At 40.0% G+C, this 23724-nt stretch overlaps 1 protein-coding gene across 2 annotated transcripts in view; it reads left to right on the top strand.

Annotated features, from left to right (window-relative positions):
- Positions 1–23724, top strand: part of LOC310951368 (rho guanine nucleotide exchange factor 10-like protein) — a 121977-nt gene that overhangs the window by 63777 nt on the left and 34476 nt on the right. For both annotated transcript variants that reach the window (XM_083919563.1, XM_083919564.1), the window contains 2 exons: positions 3506–3633; positions 3794–3894. In XM_083919563.1, coding sequence (XP_083775689.1) covers positions 3506–3633; positions 3794–3894 — 229 coding nt within the window. The remainder of the gene's footprint in view (positions 1–3505; positions 3634–3793; positions 3895–23724) is intronic.

Here is a 23724-nt window from a genome sequence, read left to right on the forward strand (position 1 = left end):
ATGTTGGATTCATGACGTATTCGTAAACCGCAAAATAGTTTGTACTTCTGTTCTCATAATGATGAATCCCTGAATTTCCTCGGAAGTTGAAAGTGCGTAAAAGGGCATGAGACTGCAGGGCCGTGTTCACACAGCCACACACAGAAATGGAAAAGAAAAGTTAAGAGAGTCGAGTCAAGAATGCCCAAATGAAAGTCTATACAAAAATCGAACTAAAAATCGTCGCTGTAGCTGCCACAGAAATACACCAACAACGGAGAAGAAGTGACGGGGAGACGCTGTGGAGAATACAAACACCGGAGATTTTCTCTCCAAATCTGGAGACTTCCCAATTTCTCCTCCATCCTGGGGACAAATGTGTCCCTGTTTCTGGTGTTAGTGGAGACTTTTGTGATGTTTTGGACTCTGATGCACTAATCACTCTGCAGTTAATGTCCTCAACGAGCAGAGGGTGCTGCTGGGAGCCCCTTCCCCGTTCCAAAGCACTCCCAGGCGCCACTTTCTCGCTACATTTAGAGACTTTTCACACCTTAGAACTTGATTTAGAAACTGAATAAGGAGCTAAACTGCTCTCTAGTCTCTGAGCATCAGGGAAAAGGGAGAAATCTGTGCTGGGCCTAATTCATTCCCATGCATGTGGCTTAGAGTCCAGTTCAGTAAACAGTCTCTGGGTCCATCTCTCTCCTCTCATGTATTAGCACTGTTGTTGTTATGTGACGCCGTGGGGTTAGAGGTCGGAGGTGGGGCCATGACACCATCCTTTAACAAAGTCTGAGCTTTCACCGTCCAGACCACAATGCCATGGGGGGCTTTTTCAAATCTTCCCACTCTGGGACCTGGTTTCTAAAGATCCAGTTTTCAGGCTCCGATAACACCGGGTGCGTGTAGATGTTGACTAAACCAGGCTGAAGCTGTGCGGTTACAGGAAAAGGCGTCCCAGTGTGGATGGGCCCTCAGTTTCTGTGTCTCCTCTTACAGAGACGCTGTTTCATTTCCTCATTCATTCAGTCTGGATCAAATGAGGAGACGGAGATAAATGAATGTCTGAAACCAAATCTTGGTTATTCATTTATTATTCAGGACTTTCTAATGTTATTTTTTTTATGTGCTGTCGCTCATTTCTTTGAACAGCGGTTTTTGCCCTCACGTTCAAATATTCAATGCAACTCTGAATAAAACACAGTGACTCTGTACAGACAGTCGTCAATTTGTTCGAGCACTTAGACTTAAAAGTTTATGGCACTGTATTTGTAATAATCTCAGTTTAATTAGTAACTGGTTGGTATAAAGTAATCGATTGTCAATCGATTAAAATGTGTATTTGGGATTAATCGAAAATACATATTTTAATCTGTTCTAAATGTAACTTAAATGGATATTTTTTAAGTTTTTAATACTCTTATCAACATGGGAGTTGACAAATATGCTTGATTTATGCAAATTTATATTTTTTATTATTGCAACAATCCAAAACAATGACTGTGTTTTCATGGACATGAATAACCCGTTTATGAGGCTTATCCCCATTATGATCATGTTTGGGATATGGTGTTTACATGATATTACATCATGGGAAAGCACCCTACTGATTTGTGTGAGCAGTGCCAGAAACTGTACAGCACATATGAGACAGAAAGAGAATTTATGCTCATTGAAATATTGAAATGAGGAAAATTGGATTGTCAGATACTAACCAATAATAATTATAAAGATTATTCTAGAGGGAAAGAAAAAGGAGTGTAGTTGTTCTCTGATCTTATGAAATGCAGCATACGCTGGAGTGACGAACTCCACCGGCAGACCAAGTGCTGCTGACTGAGTAAACAGTGTCACTAACATGGTGGTGTGTTTCCATTTAGAGAGGGAATGTCTCCATAGAGACACAGATGTGAATAGTTAGCAAAGAGACAACAAGTGTTTTCATTAGTGGGTCACATGATCAACCACCATTGTTTGATAGATAGTAATGTAACCCTGGTGTCTGTAGCGTGCCAGGACAGTGGATACTGCAGGTTACAAGGGGCTTAATACTTTTTCAATAAAAAGGCACCGTTACGGCAGGTCAGGAAGACTTTATTTTACTTCACTTACAGGTCAGGTTCAACGACAAGGCAACACGAGAGCAGAGCTAGAACTCTCTCTGGTGCGTCTGTATTATTGGCAACAAGGGCATGTGGAACCAACATCATACTGCTCATATTTATCTCCAGCTTTTTAACACTGAAAGTGATAAAAAAATATTATAGACTAAATTAAATAATTAATTAAAGGAATAATACCTCGTAATTTAAACACAAAATAAAACCAATGACATCCTATAATCAAAATAATGCAAAGGTAACAACATAAAATGTAATAATTCAAATAATAAACACATAATATTAGGCTGCAGCGCAATATCCCCATAGAGTTACGAATAACTCACCCTTTTGAAAGCAACTCAAGCTTGATCGCAGCTGGATCCTGGCCGCCGTTCAACCCAGAGATGCTGGGGTTATCTTCTCCGGGTATGCGCTGCACAACTTCTGCACCTGTGCTTAAGTCTTTGTCTTGAAAGCTGCCATTTCAGTTCTGCTTTTGAAGAGAACGTGATAGCACTTTTTCTCAGTCAGCTGCTGAGGGATGGCAGAAGGCTTGAGAAGCATGGATTTGATTGGTTCTGTCGTCCCTGTTTTTTTTAACATGGCTGGTGGGCATTGGGCTGTACTTGCCTTTAATGATGAGCTTCCTTTCCTCGACTAGCTCCACTTATTACAGGGTCTCTTCCTCTCACCAACTGGGTTTCTTTTCGATTCCATAACTGACGTTTTAGTGCAGCTTTTAGTGAAGAATTTACTCTAAGCAGGGTTCTTACGAGGAATTCTAAGAAGCTTGATGAATACGGGCCCAGGCCGTTAATGCATGTTGTCCTCTCTCTCACGTTTCCCTGGTTCTCTACAACAGGCTTAAAATAAAATTCTGAAAAGCAAAACAAAAAACAAAAGGAATGAACCTGATTTGGGTAGTGTTTATTTAATTTAAAAGACTATATAGCTTTGTAACATAATGAAAGTGATTATTAAAAAATATTCTAAATGCTAAAAATCTTTAATATTATGTATAATTGAAGAAAAGGCATCTGTTTTGCACAAACATGTCAGTACTCAAACGTGTGTAAGAGTGCTCTCGAGTGTGTGTGGATTCTATTCTCACCAGGGAACAAATCCCTAATAAGAGAACATGGTGAATGTCAGAATCTTCATGTAAACTGTGTGGGTAAACGCTTCTGAAGAACGGTTGGTGAATGAGGCACAATGTGTTTTCTGGTTTTAACAAATGTATATTCAATATGTTAAATATAATATATATATATTTATATATAAATATAAATAAAAGAGCTGAGTTGATGAGGTTTGGCTAAGCACAACCATATTTGGACATAATTCGAAACCTCTATCTTTCTCAGTAAAAAGAAGACAATCTAACTGGTCCGGCTTTCCTTTCCCTTTTTCTGTGGCTGTATCAGAATCTAAACCCTGCAGTGTCTCAGGACTGGGGTCTGGCTCTGCAGAGGCTCATCCGTCTAAAGGAGGAGGAGATCCAGAATGCCAACAAATGTCGCCTGCGTCTGTCTATACCAGGCAAACCAGACAAGTGAGTGTCAGGAGGTTCATGTAAGACAAGTTCAAAGCAAGGACAGTAAGCTTCAGCTGTAGTTAGCTTTTTACCATGAGAGCTGCGAAGCTTTGCCTTGGATTGCAAAGTATTTTTGAATGTTGTTGGGATTCATGTCCACTATGCTTTTTTTTTCCAGGTCTGGTCGTCCAGTGAGCATCGTTGTGGTCTTCAACACTCCCAGCCCCCTCAGTAAGATCTCCTGGGTGAACCGGCTGCACCTTGCGAAGATAGCTCAAAGTAAGTTTCGGAACTGTCTGTGTGTGTGTGTGTGTGTGTGTGTGTGTGTGTGTGTGTGTGTGTGTGTGTGTGTGTGTGTGTGTGTGTGTGTGTGTGTGTGTGTGTGTGTGTGTGTGTGTGTGTGTGTGTGTGTGTGTGTGTGTGTGTGTGTGTGTGTGTGTGTGTGTGTGTGTGTGTGTGTGTGTGTGTGCGTTCATGCAGTGTTAAACAGAAAATAATCCCCCCTTTCGTTCTTACAAATCAACAGACCATTTATTTTCTGCACAATTACCAAGAACTTTTATTCAAAACAGACTCTTAATGTTAGCATTGTGAAAATCCTCACATTTCTCAGTCACTTTGGTACATTTCTCCAGTCGTCCTTAACATATGCAAAACAGTAAGTGCATTTCTCCAATTCATTTGTACAAGCAGCAGCGCAAAATGGAATACCTGAAATACTTTCTCAAAATACTTATTTTATATCTCAAAACCAAATATTTATGTCAAGGAACATCGGGGTCCTTTTCAGAAAGCAGGGTTAGTGAAAACTCAGTTTCCCATCTCAGAATAAATCAAGTTTGCAATCCAGATTTACAAAATGCTTAGTCATTTTTTTGATGTAATTCTATAAGAATTTTTTTCTGACGTAAACTATGGCTAAGGGTTTGATGATGTTTGAAAATGCACATGGTTGCACTTTTTCTGTATTTCATGTATCAGTTTTAACGATAGAGGAGAATATTCTCATTTACACTGGAGCTTCTTTTTTTTTTACACAATCCTTAAAAAAATGAGACACACACAATTAAACCAAGAGACACACAGAACAATGAGTTTAAACAAAATGTGTTCATTTTTATCAGTGAGCACTAACTTTTTGTAAACTTTTACGTCTGTTTATAAATAATAAAACAGTGCTTAGTATGGTGTATTCAAGAAAAGTGGAAACCTAACATTGCAAAAATATTAAGAATAATATCTTTGGCATAAAATAAACAGTTAAACATAAAGTGCTTTTCAGAAACAGAGTCCCTCCTAGGAGTGTTGTCTGTGCTAGCATTAGCTGCAGCATGTTCAGTGTTGTCTGTGCTAACGTTAGCTGCAGCATGTTCCGGTTGTCTGTGCTAACGTTAGCTGCAGCATGTTCAGTGTTGTCTGTGCTAACGTTAGCTGCAGCGTGTTCATCTTTGTCTGTGCTAACATTAGCTGCAGCATGTTCAGTGTTGTCTGTGCTAACGTTAGCTGCAGCGTGTTCTGCGTTGTCTGTGCTAACGTTAGCTGCAACATGTTCAGGGTTGTCTGTGCTAACGTTAGCTGCAGCATGTTCAGCATTGTCTGTGCTAACGTTAGCTGCAGCATGTTCAGCCGTGCTCTTGTCCATGTTTCCACTTGGTCGTTTCTTAGAACTCAAATGTCGCCCACTGAACCAGCAACAACTCATCTCGCTTCTCATCAGTTTCATTTTTTCTTCTGTTGCATCCTGTGCGTCAGTATTACGGGCCGGGCAGAAACTCGTGCAATTAGCAACCTTCCTGCATGGAGTGCAATTGCCATTCATTTTGTTGCGTTATTTTTTTTTGTTGCGTTATTTTTTCTGTAATTAGTTAATCGTAATTAACGCATTTAAAGTCCCCGCCCTCGTTTTATGGCTACAAATTTTATAATTTATCAGACTAATGATAGTATATATGAGTAATAGTAATAATAGCAGAAGGAAGCGTCATGCAGGACCACGGCAGCAGGCACCACCATGATCAGCAGAGATCTGCGAGATGACAAAGCACAAACAACTCCGTGGAAGAAGTTAAATTAGTAACATGCATTGATGAGACATGAATGATACAGACAGAGAGGAGAGAAGCTCAGAGTATCAGGAAAAGTATTATTACCCGGCAGACTAGGCCTATAGCAGCAGAATTAAGTAAGCAGAACAAAATCAGTCTAGGCCTCAACAGGCTGCTGCAGGATAGTCGCTGACTTGTTGCTCTGCTACCAATTTTAGCTGCTGTGTTTCAACGTGTAGGCTTAAAAAACGAGCATGCAGGCTGATATTCACTGCAGAGTTTGGAGCGATTACCAGTAATTAGCTCATTTATTAATTTTGTCGAAACACTGCAGTGCTGTGCCCTCCATCTCAGCCAGGAGGAGACATGTTGGAGACACGGGGATATCCAAATGTTGAATGTGCGTTATAACCAAGCCATCTGATGTATTTCGATATCTGTGTGCTGTGTACCAGACTGGTGTTTATGATTTAATGAAGACACTGCATAATGGCATTATACGTGGAGCTGGCTCTGATACATCTTTGGGCCCAAGCAACATCTTACAACTAGTGCGCAACAGAAAGGGCATTTCTCGTTTGTTACCATTTGCAAATGTTCCAGCACTTAAACATTTTAGGCAAATGACGAAACACAATTGTCTACAATTTGAACAACTATTGGTTATATACAATGTGTCTTTGTGATCAAACAGAACATTGTTTAAGTCACCACATGCAGAATAGTCCATCTTATTGTCAAAATCTGCCCATGTTTCATAAATTGCATTCATATTGTTATGAATAGTTTGATCTAGAGCTTTCTATTATCACTAGTCCTAACCTGGAGTGAGCTAAAGAGGTAAACTCACATAAGATTTGCTTGTAAACACCAGATAGAAGGCAGGTAGCAGACCAGTGGTAGCTTGGCCACATAGCTTGGCAATGAAAGCGTCAAGCTACCATTCAAAACCAATGCAAGTGACGCAATGACACACAATGTTGCTCCCTGCGACGGGATTCAGTCGACAATGGCGACGCGACAAAGCGCTGATCACATCTACCGTGTCCATCACCTCATCGCGTGTCGCTTGAAGTTGAAAAATTTTAACTTTTCAAGCGACATCACTTGTATATTACTATACATTGCAAGGTATTGGTAGCATGTGGGTACTATACAATTACCACGGTCAGCCTACTTCTCCAAACCCTACTAAGCATTACAGCTGGTATGCATAAATGGCATTGACAGTAAATCATTCATAAATCACAGTTAGTTAGTTGTGTTTTTAAAGCTGACATGGACCCAGATGTTCTCGGACAAATAGTATTTTATAGAATGGTTTGTTATAGATTTACCAAAAAATGTATGTGAAGCAAAAGAGACTTTTGCTAATTCAATTGACCTTGATTGTTTTTAAAATAAAGTCAATTGCTTTGATTGCTGTCATAATAACTACAATAGATGCAAATGGTATATATTTCTTTATAATGCAGATGTAATTCTCAAGCTTGAAATATGTTTTCAAGCATATATGGTATGTGTTAAGCAATAAGGATGTGGATGAGCCTTTGAGTATCAGTATTCACCTCCATTTTTAACCTGTCCCTTGCACCAGCCACAGCCCTAACCTGCTTTAAAAGCACCACCATCATCCCAGTCTCTTGTGTGAATGACAACAGGCCAGTTGCACATAATCCAATCATAATGAAGTGCTTGGATATTGTGGTTCTTGCCCACATCCAGAGTAATATACCTGAGTCACTGGACCCCTACAGTATCTACAGATCCACTGAGGATACTATTTCTGCAGCTCTGCACACCTGGAAAGCAAAGAGGCTTACATCAGGATGCTCTTCATCGATTAAAACGCTATCCTGAAATATGCTAGCAACACCACAGTCAATGGCTGGATCACTGTCACTGTCCACGTTATTGATGACCTAACCTGGACAGATAACATCACACAGCTGGTCAAGAAAGCCCCACAACGGTTATTAGGGGTGGAACGGTTTATTTAAAAAATCCGTCCCCTTCAGTACGCATGTCACGGTTCGGTACACGTGTGTACCCTTTGGTTTGTGAGGTGCAACGTAGCGTAAGCCTTCATGGCCTATTTAAAAAAGTATCCCGGCTGGGGCCCTTCTGTGTGGAGTTAGCATGTTGTCCCCGTGTCTGCGTGGGTTTTCTCCGGGTTCTCCGGTTTCCTCCCACAGTCCAAAGACGTGCAGGTGTTCGGTTCATTGATGACTCTAAATCACCCGTAGGTGTGAATGGTCAACATGTGGGTGCACACGGCTGATGACTGCAAGCCTGCTCCACAATCCTAATAATATCTCAAAAATAGGTTGGCATCCACCACTTTCAGTGTAATTTACCAATATCTGAAGATATAAGGAGTTTGGATGTACAACCATTTTGGAAAATTACTGCTTTATTGTGACCTTTTGAGCCTGGGGCCTAAACTTCCAGGAAGCAGCCTAAGGAATCACAAAGCCAAGCAAAATCAATCTGACAATGGCTAACAAGAAATTGGCTGAAGATGTCGAGGACATAAAGAAGTCCTTGCAGTTTTTGTCACAGGAAATAACTAAAGTTTCAGAAAAGCAAGCATGTTTGATGGAACTTACAGATGAGATCAGACAACTGAAAACACTGATTCAAGAAAAGGACAAGCGAATTGAGCATTTGGAAACGCGGATTGATGACCTGGAACAATTTTCTAGAATGGAAGACCTTCTGATCTCAGGGCTTGAAATTCAACGCACTTTTGCACAAGCCGTAGCTGGGGACAGAGGAGAAGGAAATTTGGCAATTCCCACCACAAGTCCTGGTTTGTCTTCACTGGAGCACCAGGTAATCAAGTTTTTTGAGAGCAAAAACATCTCTATTGACAGTAAAGATGTTGCAGCATGTCACGCATTATCACAGAGAAATGGGAAAAGGCCAAATATTATCATTCGTTTTGCCAATAGAAAGCACAAAATGGAGGTGCTAAGAAATGGCAGGAAATTGAAGGGTACAGGTGTTTATGTGAATGAGCACCTTACCAGGAAAAATGCTGAAATTGCAAGACAGGCAAGAATTCTGAGAAGAGAGAAGAAGATACAAGACACTTGGACACGGAACTGTAGAATCCTGATCAAGCTTAATGGATCTCCAGAACAGGCCAGAGTGATGGTTATCAAAGACATCAAAGAACTTGAACAATACAAATAAATAAGTCTTGGAGGACCCAAAGAAAAACGGACAAGTGACAATGAACTGGATTTATGATGCATCCTGACAGACTTAAATCAACCATAAACACAGTAAGGACAGAATCAGATCACTCTAGTCATGTAAATCTTCAACTCAAAAGGTTTGATTACACAGAGTTTAAACCGCATGATATACAGAATGATTTGGATCCAGAGAACAATGTGCTTGCAAAAATACAGAACAATTGTGAATATTATACACATGAGCAACTTGAGAAGCACATAACCACAAAGGATTCACTTTCTATTATTCATTTCAATTGTAGAAGTCTTAACTCAAATTTCTCTAAAATTCTAGACTTTTTGAAACAATCAAAACACACCTTTTCTGTAATAGCAATCTCAGAGACATGGATGGACAAGGAACAATGTTCCTTCTTCCAGATAGAAGGATATAACATGTTCTTCAGAAGTAGGAACCGTCAAAAAGGTGGGGGTGTAGCTTTATATATTGACCGAAACTTGAAAAGTAAAATAGTAAAAAACAAATGTTTAATCATTGATAAAGTTATGGAATGTGTTACTGTAGAAATTGAGCTTGAAAAGTCAAGGAATGTCTATGTAAGCTGCATATACAGAAAACCTGGTTCATGCATTGATATATTTAGGGAAACGATGATGGATCTGTATGAGGGTTTATGCGAAAGAAAAATGGTTTTTGTATGTGGTGACTTTAATCTTGACTTACTGAATCCTTTAGAACTGCCGTCAATTACCGAGTTTATAAATACAATGTATAGTTTAAGTTTATATCCCGCCATAACGAGACCATCTCGAATAACAAGAAACAGTGCAACATTGATTGATAACATATTTTCTAACATTATTGAACATGAAATAACAAGTGGACTTTTAATATCTGATATATCGGATCACCTTCCAGTCTTTACAAAGATAGAAATGGTTACTAAATCCAATAAAGCAAAGAAAATGGTTATAATGACCAGACAAAAAAACACTGAGGCAATTAATAGACTTAAGAATGCTCTACTGGAACAAAACTGGGACAATGTATATTCAGATAATGTAAATACTGCTTATGAAGCCTTTTTGAACTCTTTTTTTACTCTATATAACACACATTGTCCCCTAATTAGTAAAGTAATCACTGACAAATTTTCTGGAAAACCATGGTTAACAAAGGGTATTCAAAAGGCATGTAAGAAAAAGAACAAACTGTATAAAGAATTCCTTAAAAAAAGGACTGAAGAAGCAGAGAGAACCTACAAAACATATAAGAACAGACTAACAAACATCATGAGAGCATGTAAAACAGATTATTATAGTGATATTTTGGAAAGAAGCAAAAACGACATAAAAAATACATGGAGCATTTTGAACAAATTAATTAAAAGAAGAAATAAGGAGTCCCACTTCCCTTCTCACTTTGAAATAAATTATGGACATCTGATCACCCAGCCAAACGAAATTGCTAATGAATTTAATAACTACTTTAGTAAAATAGGTTCTAACTTAGAAAAAGAAATACCAAACTACCATAATAAGGAGGATATCCTCAGCAAACTTCCAAAGCAGGAAAACAGTATATTCCTACATCTTACAGATGAAAATGAAATTCTTTCAATTGTGAAAAAGTTAAAAAGTAAAAAGTCATCAGACCCTGATGGATTGGACATGTCAATATTAAAAGAAATAATTGATTTTGTAATAACTCCTATCACCTTTGTATTTAACCTGTCCCTGCAAACAGGAATATTCCCAGAAAGAATGAAGATGGCAAAAGTAATTCCGATTTACAAGTCGGGTGATAAACACACATTCACAAATTATAGACCTATCTCCATACTATCCCAATTTTCTAAAATATTGGAGAAGCTTTTCCATTTAAGATTATATAATTATTTAGAAAAATATGACATACTCTGTGAGCAGCAATATGGCTTTAGACCTGATCGAACCACAACCTTAGCTTTGGTGGACCTAGTTGAAAATATAACAAATGCAATAGAACATAAGCAATATGTTGTTGGTTTATTCTTGGATCTTACCAAAGCTTTCGACACCGTGAACCATGATCTCTTGCTGAAAAAACTTAATAGATATGGGATCAGGGGTGTGGCCCTTTCCTGGATCCAAAGTTATTTGAGCAACAGATCCCAATACGTCCACTTTGATGGCACCGACTCAGAGACCATGTCAGTGACCTGTGGACTCCCCCAGGGGTCAGTGTTGAGTCCTTTGTTGTTCATAATTTACATTAATGATTTATGTTCGGTTTCAAAAACAATGCACTTTATATTATTTGCAGATGATACAAACATACTTTGTTGTGGTAGAGATTTGAAGGCATTATTTGAAGCTGTAGAAAATGAACTGAAAATATTGAAGCATTGGTTCGACTCAAATAAATTAACTCTGAACTTAAAGAAAACTAAATTTGTAATATTTGCAAATCGTCCAATCAATGTGGAAACAAACTTAATTATAAACGATACAGAGATTGAACAAGTAAATGAAATTAAGTTTTTAGGAATAATATTGCAAAATAAGCTAAGTTGGAGAAATCACATAAATTATATAAAGGCAAAAGTCTGCAAATCATTAGCAGTCATTAGTAAGGTTAAAGAATATTTAAATGATCAAACGCTATATGTATTGTATTGTTCCTTGGTGCTTCCCTACATGACCTATGGTCTGGAGGTGTGGGGAAACACATACCAAACTAACACAAAACCAATCAGTTTGATCCAAAAAAGGGCAATGCGACTTATAAATAAAGCTGGATATAGGGAACACACAAATACACTTTACATCCGAAAAAAAGCCTTGAAATTCAAGGACTTGGTTTACTTTCGAACGGCACAATTTATGTTTAAAATAAAGAATAATCAATTCCCCATTCGGATTCAGAACCTGATTCAGGAAAGGGAAAGTACCTATCTGCTGAGAGGGCAAGACGTGCTGAAAAAGCCCAGTGTTAGAACAAATGCAAAAATGCATTGTATTTCTGTTGTTGGAGTGAATGTTTGGAATGATTTGGCCATAGATTTAAAAGACTGCAGAACATTAATTTACTTTAAAACTGTTCTCAAGAGGAACATTATTCAAACATATGTTGATTGTGTTTCGCTGACAGCAGCAATAAATTAATTATTAGATATTTTCTTTTTGACCTGTGTGTAGCTGCTACCTAGGTTTATGTATTTTAAAGGGTAGGCGTTATAAGCTTTAGCTTCTGCCTATTCCCTTTTTTCAGACCTTATACATTTTTTTTTTTTTTGTGTTTGTTACGAAATGTCTTTGTCTGAAATGTCTGAAAATAAACTGAACTGAACTGATGGCCGCTGTTCTTTCTTGTATACTTCCTGTTTCCTGTTCTTCGCTCGCTCGTCCTGTGTTTGGTGCTCGGTTTTTGACTATTTTTTCTACTTTCGCTACTGATCCTGGATAAGGGACATTGGCCTTAATATTGATACCTCTGGCTTTGGACACTGCTTGTTTACGACGCTGATTTTGGAACACGGACTGAAGCGCAACGCCAGATTGTTAGCGTTACCTAGCAGCAGCATGCCGCCGAAGAAGGCAATGACAACTGAGGAGGGAGGCGAACTTAAAAACACCCTGGAGTTTTTGGCTGAAGAGATTTCTGCGGTTAAACAGCAGCAGAAAGGCCTCTGGGGGCTGTTGGAAGAGGTGAAGGCTCTCAGGATCCAGAGCGCCGAGAAGGACCGGCGTCTGGTGGAGCTAGAGAACAGAGTGGCAGACCTGGAGCAATACTCCAGGATCAATGATGAAATTGTGACTGGGCTCCGCATCAAACCCCGGTCATACGCCCGGTCGGTGACCACTGACAACAGGGGGGAGCCCGGTGAGCAGGATGACAGATCGGCAGAGCAACAGGTGGCTGCCTTCTTCCACTCAAAGGGGATTGAAGTGGATTCAAACAACATAGAGGCTTGCCACCCTCTGCCCCGGAAAAGTGACGGAAATACATCAACCATTATCATGAGATTTGTAAACAGAAAACACAAGTCTGCACTGTTGAAGCAGGGAAGGAAATTGAAAGGAACGAATGTATTCATTAACAAGCACCTCACTAAACGAAACTCCGACGTCGCAAGAAAAGCACGCATTCTGAAAAAACAAGGGAAAATTCAAAGCACATGGACAAGCAATTGTAAAGTACTGATCAAGCTGAGATGATCGCAAAAAATGTCGTCATCAGGAACATGGAGGAGCTGGACAGGTACCAGTGAGCATCATGAACTGGACTGTAAGGTATGATCCATTCCACACACGATCATGACACCGTCGGAAATATATCATACACCACATCTGGGAACTATGAAGACACAACTCAAAGGACTTTTGATCTCCACAGTATGGAACTGAAAACTTTTCAGTATACAGACCATAATGTACTGGACATAGAAAACGATATAGATCCAGACAATAATTTATTTTTCCAATGTTACTGATAATTGCTGTTACTACACGGACAAACAGTACAATCAGACCATTAAAATGGATAACACTATCCATAATCCATTTCAACAGCAAAAGCATGTACGCAACCTTTAGTAACATTAAGGATTACGTGAATAAATTCACAAAACCATTCAAGATTATTGCCATATCAGAAACATGGATTAAAGCTGATAAAGGAATGGATTTTGAGCTGGATGGATATGAACTCAACCACATTAACAGAAAGAACAAAAGCGGAGGAGGTGTGGCTGTATGTGTGGACAAAGACTTGAACTATAGGGTAGTGGACAATATGTCAACTGCTGTGGACAATCTGTTTGAATGTATAACAATTGAAATCTGTAGAGAAAAAAACAAAAATGTAATAATCAGCTGTATATACTGTATAGGGCACCAGGTTCTAGTGTAGAATCATTTAATAACTGGATGGAGGCATCTTTTTCAAAGGTTAATCCAAAAGTCATTTTAATTTGTGGCGACCTCAATATTGATCTTTTGAATCCAAAAAAGCACAAAGCAACAGATGAATTCATTAGTACAATGTACAGCATGAGCCTTTATCCAAAAATCACCAGACCTAGCAGAATCACACCTCACTGTTCCACATTAATCGACAACATCTTCACCAATGATATTGAAGACAACACTGTCAGTGGATTACTCATCATTGACATCAGTGACCACTTGCCAGTCTTCACAGTTTACGATGGTGAATTTAAAGGAAATCGGACAAATGAAAACATAACATATAGACGGCTGAGGAGAGATGGAACTATGGAGGCACTTAGAAATGACCTATGTGAACAAAAGTGGGATGCTGTGTATAAGTAAAAGTGATATAGATAAGGCACACGACACATTTTTAAGCATATTTACATCATTATATAATAAAATTTGTCCTATTAAACAACATAGTAGGAAACATAAATACTCAGATCGACCATGGATCACTAAGAGGTTACAGAATACCTGTAAAAAGAAAAATACACTCTATAGAGTATTTATAAAAGAAAGAACTAAGGAGGCTGAAAATAAATACAAAAAATATAAAAATAAATGAATCAGTATTTTAAGGAAAAGTGAAAAGGAATTCTATCATGAGATATTAAATAATAATAAAATAAATATTAAAGGGATATGGGATATAATAAACAGCATTATCAAAAATGGCTCTAGACAATGTTACCCTCAGTATTTCATAGATAATGATATTAGAAAGGAAAACATGGAGGATATAGTGAATAGCTTTAACCTGTGAGTGTTGGACCAAACCTGGCTGAAAAAATTCCTGATCCCCCGGCATCACAGGATTGGAATAATAATCTTATAGATAGAAACACTAACTTAATGTTCCTCACAGCAGTGGAAGAGAAAGAAAAATTGATATTGTAAATAAATGTAAAGATAAAACATCTACTGATGGCAATAACATTGATATGAAAATTGTGAAAAAGGTCATTGAGGGGATTTCAGACCCGCTAACTTTCATCTGTAATTTATCATTTCAAACTGGCAAATTTACAAGCAAAATGAAAATGGCTAAAGTTGTACCGCTGTATAAATCCGGAGATAGACACCAATTCACAAATTACAGACCCATCTCATTACTACCACAATTTTCAAAAATTTTAGAAAAAGTATTCAATAATCGATTAGAAAAATTCATAGCCAAACATAAATTGCTCACTGACAATCAGTACGGATTCAGATCAAACAGTTCAACATCACTGGCATTAATGGAATCATTAGAAGTAATCACTAATGCCATAGAAAATAAACAATATGCAATTTGAATATTCATTGATCTTAAAAAAGCCTTCGACACAATTAATCATGACATATTAATCAATAAACTGGAACATCAGGGGGATAGTTTTGCACTGGGTTGAGAGTTATTTAAAGGGCCGGAGACAATTTGTGAAGTTGGTAGACTATAGCTCATCCTGCTTGGACATTGCCTGTGGCGTCCCCCAGGGGTCAGTGCTGGGTCCCAAACTGTTTATTCTATATATAAATGATATATGTAACGTCTTAAATATGTTGAAATTGGTACTATTTGCTGATGACACAAATATGTTTTACTCAGGGGAGAATTTACAGGAGCTTCTGGGGTGTATCACTGAAGAAATGTGTAAATTAACATGGAAACCTCATATAAAGCATGTTCGAAGTAAACTGTCACGGAGCATCTCAGTACTAGGTAAGGCTAAACACTTTCTGGACCACAAATCACTCCACATTCTTTACAACTCACTGATATTACCGTATTTGAGTTACTGTGCAGAGATTTGGGGCAATACTTATAAATCTACACTACAACCACTGTCGATTCTGCAAAAAAGAGCAATCAGGATAATTCATAACACTGGGTACAGAGAACACTCTAACCCCTTTTCTCAAAATCCAAAATACTGAAACTCACTGATCTGGTCAGTTTCCAAACAGCACAAATCCTGTATAGAGCAACAAACAACATGTTACCAGTAAATATTCAAGCATGTTTTTTTCCGAGAGAAGGGGGTAATAATCTGAGGGGGGAACTGAATCTAAAACATCTGTATGCACGCTCTACTTTGAAAACCTTTTGCATTTCAGTATGTGGAGTGAAACTGTGGAACAGAGTAGCGGAGGAGCTCAGGCAATGTCCAACCATGAGAAAATTCAAACATCAGTATAAACGGACGGTGTTTACAAGGTACAGGGAAGAAAAGGGGTCTGACAATCACTAGGGTTCTCACATTTTGCCATACTTGTCATTTATTATTTTTACACAAGCGGTTATTGTGTTGTTTGTTGGTGATTGTTTGTTTTGTTGAGCGTATTAAAAAAACAAAAAAAAACAGGATACACAGGAAGTAAGAAAACCTATAGTACTAGATACTAAGTGGCGAAGGGGTAGGAATTAATAAGCTAATGCTTCTTCCTACTCCTCTTCAAGATTCAAGAAGCTTTATTTATCCCGATTGGAAATTATTGTGCAACAGTTTCAGTACAAAGGTGGGAAAGGATCAGAGTGACAATAAGCTAAGATAATCAAATCAAAATAAAGCTAACATAAAATAAATAAAACAATAACTAAGTGTGACAGAGTGCAACAGACATTGTGGTTAAGCGTAGGTGTATACAATATACAACAATACGCACTGTGCAGTTTAGCAGCATATTGAAATAAGATAAGTACAAGCTAAATAAGTGATAAGGAGCGATAATTGAAACAGTGTTAAAAATGTAGCAGCATTTCCTACAGAACTAAGTTACAGTAACGTACAGGGAAGTGTAGCAGCATTTCTTACTGAAGTAAGTTAGTTACAGTAAACCACAGTGAAGTGTAGCAGCCTTTCTTACTGAAGTAAGTTTACAATACAACTAAACAAATTGATGCAGTGGTGTTATAAAGTGACAAAGTAACATTTTCTCAGGATACAGTGTCTCCACTGTTCCTTACCTGACCGGGGGGGGGTTTGAATTATACAGTTTGATGGCCAACGGAAGAAAAGACTTCCTCTGGCGTTCAGTGTTACACCGGGGGAGAATGAGTCTATGACTGAAGGTGCTTCTGCTGGAGGTCAGCAGCTGGTGGAGAGGGTGAGAGTTGTTATCCAGGATGCTGTGCAGTTTAGACAGCATCCTCCTCTCAGACACCGCCACCAAAGAGTCCAGTTTGACCCCCAGGACGGAGCCAGCCTTCCCGTTGATCTTACTGATTCTCTTGGCGTCTGCTGCCCCAGCACACAACAGCAAAGAAGATGGCACTAGCTACCACTGACTGATAGAACATCCTCAGCATGGTGGTACATACAATGACCGGAGCCTCCTCAGGGAATAGAGACGACTCTGGCCCTTCTTGTAAACAGCCTCAGTGTTCTTGGACCAGTCCAGTTTGTTATCCAGGTATACTCCAAGGTATTTGTAATCCTGGACAACAGCCACAGTCACGCCGTTCCCCTCACTGACACAGCCAACAATTGCAGAGTCGTCAGCAAACTTCTGCAGGTGGAAGGACTCAGAGAGGAGCTGAAAATCTGAGGTGTACAGGGTGAACAGAAAGGGGGAAAGAACAGTTCCCTGTGGAGCTCCATTGCTGCTGACCACAGTGTCAGACACTCCGTCCTGCAGTCTGACATACTTTGGTCGACCCGTTAAGTAATCCGTAATCCAGGAAAACAGGGGAGGGTCCACCTGCATCGCCGTCAACTTACTTCCCAGCAGAGCAGGCCGGATGGTATTGAACGCACTGGAGAAGTCCATGAACAAGATTCTCACTGGTTCCCGGTCTGTCCAGGTGGGCGCAGGCACGGTGAAGCACGGTGGAGCAGTACAAAGGGTTTTTAATGACAAGTGATCCAAGTGTAATTTATTTTTCATATGTTTGAAATAAAGCATTCATTCATTCATATCCATCTCAGCGCTACGTCTCAGCGCGTCACATCCTCAATGCTATCCAGCTGCAGCCCCGGAGCACAAGCTACAGTTGCCCTGAGGGGCAAATCACAACAGCAGATAGAAAAACGCAACAGCAAAAAAAAAAAGATGTATCTGTTTAAAACTAGAAAGCACTATTCCTTAACTATTTTATTATTATAAAAATGTTTTAATTGATCAAAATACACAGACAATCATGAGATATATGCAACATTTTTTCTCAACCTAGTAAAATATGCAAACGTGAATAGTGACAAAGGTAAAAACAAACATCTTGCAATGTTTAGAAAACATTTTTTTTTAATATGAATTTTAGACTTTGATCTGACTTTTTCCTGACGAATAATAATCTTAAGCTGTAAACTTTCACACTGTTGTCCTGTGTTAAACTGCAAATGTTGTGTGAGAGACAGGCTGTCCCCGGTGATGTTCTGGCAAGATGTGGAAAGGGCAGGCAGCACGGCTCTCTGGTACAGCAGTCTTTGATGAGATGATGTGATGTAGACCTCTCTGTGACTCTGTTAGGGTCGATGGGAAGGCTAAGGAAGCAAACACATGCTTTTAGCTCACACTCAGTAATTCAGCGTCTCCTTGATAGGGCAATCAGACGTCACCATCACTGGTCCATCAATCTCTCAGCTGCCATCATGGTTTAAAAGCAGGACTGCAAAGAGAAGCCTGGAGAAAAAGCAGATTATGCAGTTTACAATGTGATCAATTGTGAAGAAACACAGAAGTAAAGAAAATATAGTATACAAATAAAATCTAGTATGTAGAACAAAACACATTTTTTTGTATTTTGTAGATTAGGGGATCACTACCACTCTGATAAAACTGTTGCATTAAACACTGACAATAAATAAATAATGTAGTCAAACACAAGGGTCCTGCAATGAATTCCATATGCATGATGTTTATAATGTGTTTGTTCAAACTGTTAGAGAGATGATTTAACATTATTGTTTTTTATGAGTCTGCAGTTGAAAAGTCCAGCTTTACTGAGATGAGTTCATCACATTATGTCATTAAGATTATCATATAATATTATCATTGAGGTCAGAGGGACTAGTAGAGTTGTGTCTGACTGCATTATACTCAGTGGTGTTATTTTACACAGCATCATGTCATTGGAGTGGATACATCTGTTTACTATAGAACATGTACAGTTAACAGTTCATGCTAGATAGCAGAGTAAATGCACATGTGTTTGTTCTGAATCTACAACACTAACAGCTCTGTAACTGTAGGTGCATCTGTCCCTACATTAACGTTACCGACAGTCTCTCCATGAAGCTTAGAAACTGACGTTAACACACCACCATCACTGTTAACGTTACGTGCCTGATAGCTCGTTTTAACTGTCTGTGGGCTGTCTGGGCCCAGGCAATAACAGTCCTTACAACCATAAATTATAAATACATTAGCTGTGCAAACATAATCACAAACTAACGCTTTGTAACTACACTTCCGTGTTTTAACATTAGCGAACTGATGCTACAGATTTTGCCGGGTTAACCTGTAACGTTAGGTTTGATAAAATCCGATGCTAACCGCTAATGCGGGCTAACAATAGCGTTAGCACTCCCTGGCTGCATCCGCCGTCCCCTCCTCCCCGCCCATAAGCACCCCAGAAAACCATCGAAATGAAATGGCCTTTACAACCTGTCCCCTAATTATAAGGCGGGGGCTTATAATTAACTTAAGCAGAGCATCATCACTGTTATGATACTTTTGGCAATATTTTCCAACTACTTAATATACTTTCTAAACCATACTATCTTTTTCATCTTTATAGTTCATACATGTACATAACATAATATAGCAATACAGAAGTATACTTGATCCTTGATCTTCTGGGTCCATGCTGAAAAAAGAAAATAGTCGTTTCTGGGGCAGCGATCCGCCTACACCCCTTTGTAAATGTCCATCAGTTGTTAGTCATTAGTCATTAGTCAGGTGTCAGTCTCACAGACAAGGAAGAGCTTGTCGATGGGCCTTTTGAGGGTGCTGCTCCTAGTCTTGACCTGTACCCGACGAACAAGACCTCTGGTGTCCAACATAGTCTGCTCCAGTCTGCCTAGTAACCACGAATTTCTTGCTGAATTTTCATCCATTATCATGACGACATCTCCAATTTTGAGGTTCATTTTTATCCTGTTCCACTTTTGGCGCTCTTGAAGGCTTGGGAGATACTCTTTTGTCCATCTCCTCCAAAATAAATCGGCCAGATACTGGGCTTGCTTCCACCGTCTTCGGGAGTAACAATCATGCTTACTGAAGAGACCAGGGGGAAGCAGCGGCTTTTTCTTAAGTAGCAACAAATGATTTGGAGTTAAAGCCTCTACATCACCTGGATCATCAGATGTAGTGGTTATGGGCCTATCATTAACAATTGCTTCCACTTCACAAAGCAGAGATTATAGGCACTCATCGTCCATAGTTTGTTTACCCAGCACTGACTTTAATATTCTCTTCACCAGTCTTACTTGCCTCTCCCATATTCCACCAAAGTGACTAGATTTGTCCCATTATCGGATTGGATGAGATCCACCTGTCCTCTTCTACACATGAAGCGTCGGATAGCATGTATGCATTGTGTCCAGGCTGTGAGCGAATTCGATGTGCAGAGCACGTGTTGTTAAGCAGGTAAACAATACACCGTACCTTTTAATGATGGTGCGACCTCTTTTGACCTCTATGGGCCCAAAGTAGTCCATCCTTACGTGTGTGAAGGGGGTTTGTCAGGAATCAGCCGATCCACAGGCAAGTCTGCCATCTTTTGCTCCTGAGCTCTTGCATGACATTTTCTGCAAACAACACAACGAAATATAATTTTTCTTACTGCTGCGATTGCTGCAGGTATCCAGTAATGCTGTTGAAGTCGAGAAAGCATGAAGTTCCTGCCAGAGTGTCCAGTTTTTTCATGAATGTCTTGCAATAACAGGTTAGTAGCATGGAGACCTTTTGGCATTATTATGGGATGTTTTGAGCTTTCAGGCAGGGCGGATTTATGTAATCGTCCACCAACTCTGAGCAGGCCATCCTGAAGACAAGGATCCAATCTGTAGATGGAGCTGTTTCTTTTTGGTACTTGCTTTCCTTTTTCCAAAGCTGAGATTTCTGCCTGGAAGCTGCAACGCTGACAGTATCGCACAACTGCCACCTCTGCTCCGTTCAATTCTTCCACAGTCAGCGGCTCTTGAAGGGGGAAAGCAGAATTTACTGTTTTTCTTCCTTTGTGTGTCTTTGAAACCAGATAGTCTCTTATTCTCAGCATCCAGGCTATGGCCCGTTTTAAGCGCCACCAGCTTGAGTAGCCGTCTATCAATTTTTCCGCTGCACACAAGCCCACAGTGACTGCAGAGAACGCCAAGATTGTTTTTCTCACCTCTGGATCATCCTCACCAAGATTCAAGCATTAAGGCTTGTCCATCGCTCCCATATTTGCACTTTGCAAGAAGGCAGGCCCTTGCAGCCATGTTTGGTTGGTCAAAAACTGCTCCACTGTGAGTCCCCATGAGGCACAATCAGCTGGGTTTACAAAGTTCCACTGCTCCACCTTTGTGGCCTCCTTTATGATGGCAATTCTATTAGCCACAGATGTTTTCAGCCTCAATACTTCATTTGTTATGCATCCTAACACAGCTGTGCTATCTGTCCAAAAAGCTGAGGCTTGGAGGTCCCACTGGAGCTCCCTTTTCATCAGCTTATCCATGTTTACAGCCATCGCCGCTGCAGTAAGCTCCAAGCGTGGGATGGTGGTTTGTTTCAGCGGGGCCACTCTAGCTTTACCCATCATAAAGGCGCAATGAACATGACCGTTCTTATTTGTCAGCTTCAGGTATGACACCGTCCCATAGCCACTCTCACTGGCGTTTGAAAAATGATTGAGCTGGGCTGTGGCAATCGGACCAAAATCCCTTGGCTTGATGCACCTTGCTATTTGGAAGTTGGATATTTGGGGTAATTGGTTCATCCAGTTTCCCCAATCATGCAAAAGGTGTTCCCAGGTGATTTTTTCCTTGCACAGCCTTTCCAGAATGGATTTGGCAGGGAGTATGACAGGAGCAAGAAACCCAAGAGGGTCATATATGGAGCTGACCGTAGAAAGAACTGCTTGTCTTGTGTTTGGCTTCTCTTTCATGGAAACTTTGAATCTGAAAGAGTCTGAGTTTTCACACCACAACACACCCAAAGCTCTTTCCATGGGAAGAGCGTCTTTAACAGGGTCCAATGCTTTCACCTCTTTTGCTCTGTCGTTCTCCGGCACCAATTTCAAAAGTGCACGACCGTTACTCGTCCATCTAGACAGTTTGAAGCCTCCGGCAGCGCATAGTGTTGTGAGCTATTTTTTTTATGCTATGGCAGCCTTCTCACTGCTTACTGACTTTAGGCAGTCGTCAATGTAAAAGTTTCTCATTATTGGTTTCACAGCTTCTGGTGATGACCTTGTCCTGTTGCGCAAGGCAAAGTTCGCACAGCTGGCAGATGAGGTGGCCCCAAAAAGATGAACTACTACTTTGTGCTCAGCCATCTCTCGGGACAGGTCTGCGTCTGGCCACCGGAAAAAGCGCAGAAGGTCAGTGTCCTTCTCCGGGACTCTCACCTGGTGGTACATGGCCTCTATGTCGGCCATCATGGCCACACTTTCCTCTCTTAAGCGAGTCAGCACACCTATAAGTGTGCTAGTTAAATCTGGGCATTGGAGCAGCCTTAGGTTAAGAGACACCCCTTGGTAACTAGCAGCACAGTCAAATACAACACAAAGCTTTTTCTTCCGTGGATGGTATATACATAGCTGTGCTGACCTGCCCCTTTAACTGCGTTTCTGGGAGCTTGACTGCATATCCTTTAGTCAACATATCTGCCATGCAGTTAGAATACTCTCTATGAAAGTAAGGATTTCTGCTGAGCCTTTTCTTAAGGGTGAGTAAACGCTGGATTGCCGCGTCTCGATTGTTCGGCATCTTTATCTCCGAGTCTGGTAGCTCAATGTAGTAGTGTTCCTCCTTGAATTCCACAGACTTTGAAACGGATTCCATGAACCTTTTGTGTTCGATCGACATTTACAGTTTTTCATCACGACTGTGTCCCGAAAAATCTATGCTGGACTGCTGTAACAGCATCTTTTCTATGTTTTCCACTATCCGGCTAACTGTGACAGCCTGCTGTTCACTTTCCACATGTGCCCTGATTGGTCCGTTGACTGTCCATCCCAGGATCATTTTGACAGCATACGGTCCATTGTTTCGACGGTGAATTACTCTCCAAGGTTCAAAAACTTCAGGAGTGTCATTGCCAATAAGGAGTCCTACATCAGCATCGATGTGTGGTAATTTCACGTCTCTGTGGTAAGACCACTTGTTAATGTCCTTTTGTTGAGGGATGTTTTTCTTTTCAACTGGAATCCTCTTTTGTACAAACAACTTTGAGAGAGTCACGTATTTGTCCTCATTGATCCCACAAACTTCCACGTTTCTTACAAGACAGCCCTTTACACGCTAGGTATCTCTGCTCCCTTACCATGCAGGTTAAGCTGTTTGACCAGTGCATCAGTACAAAAGGTTCCGGAGCTCCCCATATCAATGAATGCATAGGTTTCCACCATCTTTGTCCCAAGTTTTGCTTTGACACACACTGGAAGAATTGCCAGGATGCAGCTGTCTCCGGCCCCAGTAGCAAGAGATGCTTCCTCATCCATACCCACGAGGACACTTGAAATTGTTTGTTGACATTCAGTGTATTCAGTTTGACAGCTTGTGTTAGTTTGCTTCTTAACATTTTCGTTTTTATGAATGTGCAACAAACCTCAGTGTTTTTGTGAGTACACCTGACATGTCATTCTTGTGCTGCAATGTTTGCTAAGATGCCACTTTAATAGACAGCCAAAACATATGCCAGAAGGAGAAATACAGTAGATTTCAGATAGTCTGTTAGGTTTTTACGGATTTCTC

Source organism: Echiichthys vipera (genome assembly GCF_963691815.1).
Source record: "Echiichthys vipera genome assembly, chromosome: 9".
NCBI classification, from domain to species: Eukaryota; Metazoa; Chordata; class Actinopteri; order Perciformes; family Trachinidae; genus Echiichthys; species Echiichthys vipera.